The sequence below is a fragment of the Triplophysa dalaica genome, chromosome 11 (assembly GCF_015846415.1).
Source record: "Triplophysa dalaica isolate WHDGS20190420 chromosome 11, ASM1584641v1, whole genome shotgun sequence".
NCBI classification, from domain to species: domain Eukaryota; kingdom Metazoa; phylum Chordata; class Actinopteri; order Cypriniformes; family Nemacheilidae; genus Triplophysa; species Triplophysa dalaica.
The window spans coordinates 18,753,076-18,765,296 of record NC_079552.1 but is presented as its reverse complement, the minus strand read 5'-3'; the positions used below and the strand labels follow the sequence as shown (position 1 = coordinate 18,765,296).

Genomic DNA, 12,221 nt, shown 5'->3' with positions numbered 1-12,221 from the left:
AGTACCAGTCTTCGGTCCAGAAATGCCACCCTAATTTCGCTGGAGATTTGCAGGGCTGGCTGGATCAATGTCAGCATTTGTTTCTCGATTGGCTGGTTTGGTATCCTTCTTCGATTCAGGATTCACATGACCAGTGCCATCCTTTGGCTTATGATTTTCCGATACAGGGACAATAAGTCCAAGAATGCCACCACCCATTTGACCGAGCTTCACATGATAGGGGCCAGGCTTCTGTATGGGTACAGCTGAATTGGTGTCAGTCACCATTAAGGCAACTTCAGTACAAGCAAGCACCAGGTGGCTTCGGGTGGGGTTCATACGCCTCTACCCTGGGATTGTTGTGCAGAGGGACATCAGGCAGAACCTTAGTATTCGACTCCTCGGAATCAGGTTGAGGCACAAAAGGTGTCAGCTTGTTCTTCCCACGTTTGGAGGGACGCTTTACTGCCTTCCACACTGTCTGGAGGAATCTGCAAAACCCTTTCTTCTCAGATTTTTCTTTTTCTAAAAGTAAAGTATTGTTATTTCAATTTTGTATTTTGTATAACCAATTTTTATACATTTCTATAACAACATGCCTCTATAAGAAAAGCATTGTCTGAGTAAATTATTACTTACCAGGAGCGAAAATGAATGACATATTCAAATACAAAGATGGTTGTCTATGTATTCATCTGATTACATATAATAAAATGTCTTATAAAACTCACAAAGTTAGTTAGTAATAATAAAAATGAACCAAAGTAAACAACAGCCTTTTAAATGACTTAAAATACACATGTTATATTGTTACTTTTTAACTATATATACTATTTAACAATCTGTACCATACATAAAATATAGTAACATTTGTCATGATGACTATGATAATAAAAATAGGATAAACATCTTATCCTGCAGTGGGTGTTTTCGTTTACTTTACATCACAATGAACTTCCAGTTACATCTTAACTTAGCATAAAAACAAGCAATACAGTTAAACAAAATATAAGCATGCACAACAGTCCAAAACAACCTTTAAAAAATCACAAAAGTAAAAAATAAACCTTGACAATATTATGTTTTCACACAGCATCAACATACGAAACAGCTTTTATGTCTTAAAATTTTGTATTGTATTCAAAAGGACAAAAAGGGCCAATCAATATTAACAGTTTACAAAACATGTATTGCTCATTTATAATCAATTAATGGGACTTAATTTTAAAATTCTGTTTGTAACCAGTTTTTTGATGGATTGGATACCATTTAGTTACTTTAGACAACCATGGGTTTAATAAAAACATGCTTTATATGAATTAAAACCATAATAACCTTAATACCCAGTTGTTAAGGGATTCACAGTACCAGTATAATAGTCATTGCCTACTGTTTAAACTTTGAAACATGCCTTATTCGGGATTGCTTATCCTATGAACAAAAATTATACCTCATCCAACCGTCCTAATACAAAGGATGTGTCATATAACATTTGTAAGCACTTGTGTTTGCTGGTCAGTTTTACGGCATATTAATACAGGCAAGGATTAAACGTCCTTGAACAAATCTACAAACTTTGACTAGAATGTGAATCTATCATACAGTATATAGCCATGAAGTATTAGTGTGTGGATGAGCTCTCTCTGTCTGAATACCACATGCAGTCTTTCCAACTTCATGTCTCCTTTTGACCAAATATCTGTTGAAGTTTGTTTGCATGTGTGCATTATTCCAAACTCCGAAATCTGATTTCCAAGCTAAATGGAATGCAGCATACAGTGGTTGTCATGTGAAAACAGGGTCGCTGTTACATAATAAACTTTTTTATGCACATTTCTAACATTTAAATTCCTTGTGATATTTCGCAAAGGAGCTGTTTGGTATTTTGTAAAACCTTTTAAATAAATAGTGCACATTTTGAGTAAAAGGGATTTAGAGGACACACCTTTTATCATGTGTCCCTATGTCTCAAAACAATATACTTGTATTTCAATCTTAACACAACAACATTTATTATTTTTGTGGCAAATATCGAGGAGGATGTGTGTCGTGTAATCGGTGTGATGTTTAGGACCCAGGGGAACGCGAGAGCGCACAAGTATAAATACCGCAGTCAGTCAGAGCGAACGCGAGTTGTAGGGCTCATACATCAACGGCACTGAACAGGCTTTGGTTATTAAGTAACATTACCGCAGTCGCGAGAAAACGGTTTTAAAATGCAGTATAATCGACATCGTGTACGAATGAAAGGTTTTCGGTCATGATTTGTATTATCTTAACCGGAAAACGATTGGCCAAAACGAGAACAAAAACGGAACACTGTGGACTTTTATTAGTTGCTCTTTCATCAGATTTACATCTGAGAAGATAGAGGACGTAAACATATCCTGAGTCGATGAGATAATTCGTTTTTCTCCACAAAATTCACTGACTGCTGTACCAGCTCACCTTGGAAGGTAAGTTACCAGTCAGATCACGAACTTGGACAGCAAATGAATGATTGCACCAAGATGACATCAGTACATCACAGCTCTCCTGAAGCCTGCAAAACCTCTCTGTTCATCTTTTTGACATTTCATTCTTCCACTGGTCCATTTTACGTATTGCACCGATCATAAAGCAACCATCACTTGATGGATAACCGTATTTATAGCAGCTGACCGATCAATTATTCCATGTTATCGGAAGGCATGAACACGATTATTAATGATTCACAGCTTTCATCATGCATGGTTATGCATGCAAGACATTTACAAGCAATCTAATCACTTTTCTTAGTCAGATGTCATGAACAGCTCATGAATGCAGAATGTGCGTTGAGTTTGTGTTTTCAGAAATAAACTAAATTAAATAATTTAATTTACCAAAGAGCACAATTTTTTGATCTTTAAATAGCTGTCCTTATATAAATAATAGAAACATATGGTTTCCATTTCCCAAACAACTCTTGCATTTGATTGAAGAAATAAAGCTTGTTTCATCATCTATTTTGATAATGTGTAAAATGAACTTCATATTTGGCTGAATGTCTCATTAACTAAAAGTAACAATCTAAAATAATGAATATATGTAGTATGATATCTGCAGATCTTGGTTTTGACATATACACTCTTAATAAAGTATGGTTCTTTGGTGAACCAAAAATGGTTCTCCAATGGCACTGCTGTTAAGAACCTTTTCAAGCACCTTATTTTTAAGAGTGCATTAGCCACATACACAAATAAATGCTGGTATTATGTGGGTTTCAACCTGTGGCTGGGTAAAATATAGAAATATTGAGAAATATTATTTAAATCAGCCTTTGGGGGTTGTGCAATAAGTGAAATGACCCAGCATTTTTCTAAAGTGTTGCTTCTGATGACAGCTTCCTGACTTTATGTTAGAATGAAATTAAGTGATGCATAATGTAGATAACAACTATTATGTCTGATATTTAGCTGTCTTGATATTATCCCACATGGTCAGTAATTGTAACCAACTAACAGACATTTCAGCCTTGTGTCAGTTTGAAGATGTACAGACATCCCTTATAGTAAATACATTTTCATTTTTGGCTAGTGAAAGCGCCTATCAGTTATTCACTACTCACACTTGATAAACCGGTCCTTTATAATGTCATTTATTTGTATAATATGACAAAGCAAAAGGATTTACTAGACCTGTCAACTAGCACCTGGCTGTTTTGTATCCCCTTGAAAAAGCATTATTGCACATCATGTTGAGGCCTTATCAAACGTAATTGCTGATTTGAATTGCAAAGAGTTGATACACTTAATTCTGACATATCTTGCAACAGATGTCTGGTGAGATGACTTCACTTGTGGCCCTGTGATACAGAAGATGTATGTTTAAGCATTGTCATGCGGTTGTCCTTGGAACAAATTTCATTCACTTGTCCGAGTACAAAAATTACTTGCCCTAACATATAAAAAAGATATTTCATTTGAATTATAATATAATATAATCAATATAATTGTTTAGGATTTACATTGGTCAAGTTTGCTTCTAAGCATTTTAACTGCTTTTTGTCTGCTTTTTGTCTGCTTTGGCCGCCTGACTTTGGTTATAGGCCTACTGTCCGTAACTGCTATAAAACAAAGGCAGCAGTAATTCTTTTTTGTGTTTACTTACAGTATTTACTCTAATATTTATTTGCACATAGCTCTGGTGCTAGAGAGGTTTAAAGTTTGGTAGCACAGGCAGAAATGTGCAAATGTAGTTCATTATAAATAGGCAGCTAACCGATAAAAGACATCAATGTTACATACAGATGAATAAATTAGGGCCATATAATTTTTAGATCACCTAAATTTGTTTAAATATTTCTAAGTTCTGTGGTTTTCCTTTTTTACTATACAATAGTGGTATATATGTCCACATAAATTACTATAGTATACTATAGTATTGACCAAAGTAAACTGCAGTAAAATTCTTACTATATTGTTTTTGAACTTTAATATAGTATACTATATATTTTTTCAATTTACTTCAAGGGCACTTAAATTTTCGAAAGCAAATACTATAGAGATGGTGGTCTAGTGGGTTAAACCACTGAACTGTAAAATCAATGGTTGCTGGTTCGATCCCAGCAGCCACCACCAGTGTGTCCTTGAGCAAGACAATTTACTCATGTTGCTCCAGGGGGATTGTCCCTGTAATAAGTGCACTGTAAGTCGCTTTGGATAAAAGCGTCTGCCAAATGACTAAATGTAAATGTAAATGTATAGTACACTACAGTATTTTTGTCTGAGTGTTCAATTTAACGGGACTTTTAATTTGACAGGTCTTCTCGAAGACGCTTGTTTGCAGATAGCTTCACTCAAACAATAAAACAATCGTAAAATAAACTCTCAGAGTAACTCTGGAGATTAAGTTCAGCTGTCCATATATTCATACAGTGCAGACGCAGATAAATCCTCGACCATCACATGTTAAAGGAGGCATGAATTAATATCACAATTTTAATCTGAGATTTTGTTATATAAGAGGGAATCGTATTCACGGAAATATCATGTAAGTGTGAGAACTGAAAACGCCCTTGTTACTGAGATTACACCTCTTATTGACAACAGGCTCAGCAAACGCCAGGTCCTGGAATGCACCTATCTATGACGCCATTGATAGGGTGAACATCACCTCCACAGAAAAATATCAACGCCTACTTCTCCAGCCCCGCCCACTGGTTCGGCATGACAGAACCAGTGGTTTGGAATCAGAAAGAGCAAGCAATCAATAAACAAACAAACACGCCATCATCTTTAATTAGCAATCAATAGCTAAATATTCTGCCATCCCTGATTGTGGAAGAATACAGTCGCTGCATAACCTTTCCTTCAGATTCTGATATTAGGAATGTGTGGTTAAAGTTCATTTTTAAAGACGTTCCAGCTCATGTGGGAAAAACATGGAGCTCTTGTTCGTTTCATTTCATGAACAAGCACAGGTCGACACTGAATTTAGGGAGAGACTAAAGAAAGTGCTATTCCTTCAATATTGGATCCGATAGGAATGGGGCAGCAATCTTTTGTGAGTTGAACATTTTTGTACTATGCGTCACTATGCTTTGTTAGAGATCGCTTGATGTCTCTGAGCAGTATTCGCAAGAGAATAGTAATTACTGGGGTCCTCTAGTCATTTTTATTAATTGCAGAGGTTGTCTGTGATCTGAAACCCCAGCGAATGACCATCTCTTTAATTTGGTGGGCACATATATAATGTTTCAAGGTTTTATACAACGTTTGCGTATAATGGAGGCTGCTTTGGAGTGTTCTGGTATTATTTTGTGTGCTGGGTGATATCCAAGTTACTGGGAGTCTCTCGTTTGTTTATCTATCATGGAAATTCTCGTAACATTTGAGACCTACGATCGCGGTGATCTTTTGTCCGGTTCAGAATCACTGGTCTCAAATGCTGACAGGTACGGTCATATATCATTAAATGCAATACAAGTATATGCTATACAAACTAAACGCAAAGCCTCGCCATCACATCCAGGAAATAAGTCAGTAAATTTGAGTAAAATCATCCTGTGCGAATGCGTCACATGAAATAATGATGTGGGGAGGTCATTTATAAATCACAGGAGGTCACCTGTGAATGGTGCTAATGTGTAACCTAACGTTACGTCTCAAACCAAATTAACAGAAGGCTCCAACTACGCAAACTGCTATCCAATCAAAGCGGTAGGCGTTCACTTCCAAGTGTCTTCAATGCCAAGTCTTCAGAGCTGGTCTCAAAACCTGGGTAGAAATTAGCCTATTACTTCTTGATTTTGATGTTTTTGGATGTAAAAACCATGCTAACATCATAAGTAGAAATCATATATCAGTATTAAACAACAAACAATGCGCAGTTCATGAGACTTTTAAACTGTGCACATAATTCACTCAGACATGCATAATAGCCAGATGACATTTAAGTAACAGGATTCTGCGTCTGCATGGACTCAATGCGGTCTGCATTGATTATTGTGACACACAAACAGGCACAACCACTACAAACATGAAGCTCTGTTTAATAGACATATTCTTATTATTCTACATATATGTCACAATGTTTTTCTTCTTGTTCCTGTCGGACAGGTACACATTTTTCTCACTTGCCCATACAAAACATTCACTTATCCCGGACATGCTTTAATGTTGAGCCCTGTTTATAAAAAGAGAAGAATCAAAGTGCTGACATTAGTAAATTATACCAGGATTCTACACACATTAGGTGACCCCAGCATTGGACACAGTTTACAAAGATGTTTTAATGCTGAATGTAACAAAAATAATGTTGGGACTAGATGGAAAACTATCCAGGGGTTTTAGAAAAGTGCAAGGCGTATTGCATTACATATATATATATATAAATACTCAAATATATTCATTACGTCCCACTGATGAATCGCATCACATCTTACATCATCTTCCACTGCCATTTTAACCATGTTGATGTTGAATATTTTAGGAGAGAAGGGGAGAGGTACTTTATACCTCATGCCTCCACAAAGTAATTTGTGAGGCGAGCCTTCCCCCTCACCAGCGCCGATAGACCAGCATGGAGAGAGTGTTAAGAACAGGACAAGAACCCCGAGCGGCCAATGAGAGAGATCAAGGGAAGACACCATTAGCAGGGAGTGGGGAACTGGGTCCTGAATGCTGCAAACGTAATGGATTGATCAATACCCATAATCTAAGGGTGGAGACTAAGGAAGGACTGGTGTCGGCTTATTCCGCTCCACAGTATCAGGGCCACGTGGTGTCCAAGGACAAAAACGGGACAAAGGATGGGAAAGAGCCCCCGCAGTTGCTGAACCCCAGTGCTCTTCCCCAAGCCATAGACCCTTATTACAGGCCCAGCCTCATTCTTTATCCTGAGAGCATGTTGAAAGCATGGGGTGAGGGAGGGGACTGCTGCGAGACTACTTTCATTGAAGAAATGAACCCTGCCTCTTCTGGCTCGGCTAAAGATGGAATTGTGTTCGCTGACGGCAGGCTTCTGGATCTTTCTATGGAAGACGCCAAGATCCAAACACTTTCCTATGACTTGGATGATGACGATGACGAATTTCAAGAATTTGAGGTGAGAGATTATGTACCTTTTTATCTTCATTAGGATTTTCTAAAGGAAAACCTGTGAGTTGCAAGGTTGCAAAATAATTGTGTTGGCTTTGGAAGTTGGTTTTAGGCAAGAATTAATGTAATCACAAAGCAGCGTAAAAGCGGCTATGAATAGCCACATATAAATAAAATATAAATGAATAAAAATGCATTTGTTTGGATAATCATACTGGTTGTCCCTTCAAATGAGAGCTGTGCCTCATGATGCCCTAAATTTGTCTAGGGTTTGATATTTGCTCAAATTGTATTTAAGATAATTCATGCCTCATACAAATGTATTTTTTCGTAAGTAATACTTTACAGACAGCAACAACACCTTCGTCAAATACAGCGAGAGTGGTGTCTCGCTGTGACTTTACCCTTTAATTTAACACCCTCCTGTCAAATGGTACGGCTGGTCTTCATGAAAGCACGTGTCTGGAGCTCCTGCCAGATGACTGAGAGGGAGAGAGGGCAATCAGAGAGTGTAAAGAGAGCTGGTTTGGACAGCCAGTTTCCCGCTGTTGCCCGCCTGTTTGAGCCACCTTTTCTGAGACGCTAACAAATGTGTAAATGCAGGCGATTAAAGGGAAGTATGCAGTTGTGTTATGGGTTGTATATCAGGTGCTCTGAGCTCGAAAAATGTCTTTTATAATCTAATCAATAATCTAATATAGAAATTTTGACATTATATAAACTCTGCCGGCATGTTTTCAAGTATTTTTGGTGTCACGCTGAGAACTTCGGACAAACAGTTGGGTTTGTCAAACTTTGTCACAAAAAAGGTGTTATATAAATTAAAAAATTTATTAGCACCCGTAACACTTTTTATTTATCATTCCTTTTTGCAGTTGACTGACTGCTGCATGAAGATTATGTAAAAATCCCTACTCATGAGTTTGGAACAAGATGGTTCCTAGCTCTGTAACGGAATTTCTGTGGAAGTTTGACTCAAAGTTTTAGATAGACTCGATCTTAGATCAGTTTTTCATACACATAGAAAATGAATTTTAAATAAATATTATATATATATATAAACTGCATATGTATTATCATATTTTAAGTAGTCAATAATATAAAACTTATAGCTAATAAGATATCAAATGAATAGTTTAATGAAGGATTCTAATCAGTTTTTTTACATTCAGTGCATTTTTACCTAGCCATAGAGAACCCTGTCACGCCAAAAACTGATTTCTTTCATTATCGCATCATTTAGTACAAGTTCAAGGTTTTATTTGTCACAAACACAATTATACAGAATATAATCAGCAGTGAAATGTGAGGATTTCACATTTTTAGATTATGTTATGACCTTTTTGAAGTTCATTTTGGAATCAAATTAATGGAACACTTGATATTCCTATTTTGCAAGCACACTCCTCAATCTGTTGGGCTTTTTCATCCTCACTCGTGTTGTTTCATATGGCACACTGTTTGAAATGAGATGTGCCTGGTTATTAGAGCAACGTGCCATCTCACAGCAAATGCCAATCTGATTGAGAGGCTGTTAGATGTGCTGAGGTTTGTCAATGAGGTTGGACTGGCATTTTACAATCAAACATGTATATTTGCGTAATCATAAATATGACATATTGACCATCAAAAGAAACATTTAAGGTTACATTTAATGTTTTCTATTATATTTTTATAGGTCAGGTCAAGTACAATGAAACGGTAGCTCTTGAAAATTCTTTTGATGAAATTCTTTCATCATTTATTCATCTTGATGTCCTTTCAAACCTGTATGAATTTATTTCTTTTGCAGAACACAAAAGAAGATAATTTGAAGAATGTTGGTTAAAAAAAAACTAAATTGAACCCCATTGACTTCCACTGTAAAGACACACAACCACTGAGATATTCTTCAAAATATACAATGTATGAATGTTTTCACCATTTATATATATATATATTTTTTGGCAGACACTTTTATCCAAAGCAACTTACATTGCGTTATCCTACACATTTTACATAGGTATTTGCAATCTCCTGGGATCGAACCCACAACCTTGCGTTATTAACACAATGCTCTTACCACTGAGCTGCAGGAAAGCATGCATAGTTCATGACAGCTGCATGTTGCTTTGACCTGTTAGGGGTTCATTTTTAGTTTTTAATCAATTACATATTCGGGTAAGTTCAGTTTTACTACAGTATGTAGATGTAGATGTAGATGTTACCCAGTCTGATATATAGGGATAATCAAGCTGCATGGTTGTTATCGCAGAATAAACTTTGACAGGATCCTGACAAAAAGCTTTTTACTCTGTAGCATTTAACTCATCAGGAGATCCAAAACAGTCTTGAAAGGATAGTTTAACCAAAAATAAAAAATCTGTAATCATTTACTCACCCTCAGGTTGTTTCAAACCTGTATACATGTTTTTGTTCCAATGAAAGATATTTGGAAGAATGTTAGCAATTTTCAGTGCTGGGACATCATCCACTACCATAGTAGGAAAAATATGTTTTTTTTGTTCTGTTGAACACATAATGAGATATTTTGAAGAATTTAGGAAAACAAAGAGTTCTCGGGGTATACCTTTTGACTACCATTTAATTTGTCCTACTATCGTAGTCAATGGTGTTCCAGAACTGAAAATTACTAACATTCTTCCAAATATCTTTCTTTGTGTTCTTCAGAATTTATACAGGTATGAAATTACTTGAGCGCAGTGGTGGACAGTAACGAAGTAAATGTAATTCGTTACTGTACTTAAGTAGTTTTTTTGTGTATCTGTACTTTACTCAAGTACTTCAATTTTCGGAGACTTTTACTTTAACTCCACTACATTTCAAAGTCAAATATCTTACTTTTTACTCTACTACATTTTCAAAATCAGTCGTTCCTTTTTATTTATAAGTCAGTAAAAACTTAACTGGTAAAACGAGCCACCAATCACAGATCATCGCGCGCTTTATTTTGAATTTGTTTTGTTTTGCCCTGTTGTCGCCTTGGTCACGTTATCTACTTAGCGCGAAAATTCGATTAAACACATCAGATTCAGTGCAACTGTCTGCAACAACATAACATTTCGACTGCTAATGTCTTTAGTGAAATCATGAAAGAAACTGTAGAATCTAACTTGCCACAAAACCCATCGTTGAAAAGAAGAACGAGTCTTTCATTTATAAGTGCCTTCTCTGCCTGCCTCGGTCCTGTACAATTTCTTCATACAAGAATTCTCCTTCCAATAAGGGAACACATAGAGGTAAGCCATTTTAATTTCACTCATTTAAAATAAAGAGATATAAATCTAACAGTAGCTTGCAGAACAAATATAGACTGTTACGCTACCATGAACATTGTACACGTCGTCAGCCAAGTAAACTAAGCTGTTTCAGTTTATTTCATACTTAAATTTGAAACTTTATAAGCTGAGTGCTCTGATATTGTGAAATGGGAATCAATCGAATTTAACATTTTATGTTGGAATTTAAATTAATTATATTTTGACTAGGCTGCACCGATTGAATTCACATTTATTTGTATTAGCGTTTTTCACAATACATATAGTTTCAAAGCAGCTTGAATTTGTCTACATAAATATTTTGAGTGATCTGTTATGAGAGGTGACTGTCTAAGTTATCTAAATGTACAGTTTTAAAATAATACAAATCATGCTGTTATAGCTAACATCATGTATTCATTTAAAGAAGGAAAAAATGAGCTAATTAAAGTAATTATTACAAGTTAGGAACACAATGATTATATTATAAGAAAATGTTGCATTGGTGCATGTATGATGCTAAAACAGTTGACTGTTGGAGTGGATTGCTCCTTATTAACAGGTATTGTTATTTTCTAAAGCTTCCAAAGACTGATCTAACTAAGCCTATGCTGAAAATAATATACTCTGTATATACTCTGTATTTCTTATGACATGCTAAAAGAAAAGCACATAAAATATATTATATTAATTTTTTTAATAAAAATGATAGTACTTGGATACTTGAGTACATTTGAAGGCAAATACTTTTGTACTTTTACTCAAGTAAAAGTTTAAAGGCAGCACTTCTACTTTTACTTGAGTAATACGTTTCCTTGGGTATCTCTACTTTTACTCAAGTACATGGTTTGTGTACTTCGTCCACCACTGCTTGAGCGTGAGTAAATGATGACAGAATTTTCATTTTTGGATGAACTATCCCTTATCCCTATGGATGTGATAATAATGTAAATCTATTTTACAACTTTGTGTTTATACATCAACTGAGGGAGATGTGATTTGATTCTTCAGTGGAATGCAAAGAATGTATTTTGAGAAATGTCACTGTGGTTTTGTGTTCATACAATGAAAGTCAATTGGGGTCAATGTTGTTCGGTGACCAACATTCTTCAGATTCATGTGTGTGTGTGACAGACAAAGAGAGAGAGAGAGAGAGAGAGAGCATGAGCTTCATCCCCAAAGCTGGTGCTGTTAACTATGCCCCTCTTTGTGTTAACATATGCAGAAGGTCATTTTGCTGCAGATTGGTGACAAGAGAGCCAGACTGTGCAAGATGTTTAGGCTTTTTACAGTTAGTAAGGTGAAACAGGCAACAGCCATCTACATCTGTTCACAACTCAAGCAAACATGAAGTGATAATTAGTCATTTCTGTGACCTGCAGACTGCACGCTGCTGTTTCTCGGGGTGAACACCAAGAAGACA

General features: G+C 36.0%; 1 protein-coding gene across 2 annotated transcripts in view; it reads left to right on the top strand.

Moving 5' to 3' along the window:
* The first annotated feature begins 2,123 nt into the window (after positions 1-2,123).
* Positions 2,124-12,221, top strand: part of LOC130432134 (synapse differentiation-inducing gene protein 1) — a 71,201-nt gene continuing 61,103 nt past the window's right edge. For both annotated transcript variants that reach the window (XR_008908427.1, XM_056761393.1), the window contains exons 1-2: positions 2,124-2,435; positions 6,934-7,548. Coding sequence is in view for 1 of the 2 variants with exons in the window: in XM_056761393.1 (XP_056617371.1) it covers positions 7,024-7,548 (525 nt within the window). In the remaining variant the exon portion in view is untranslated. The remainder of the gene's footprint in view (positions 2,436-6,933; positions 7,549-12,221) is intronic.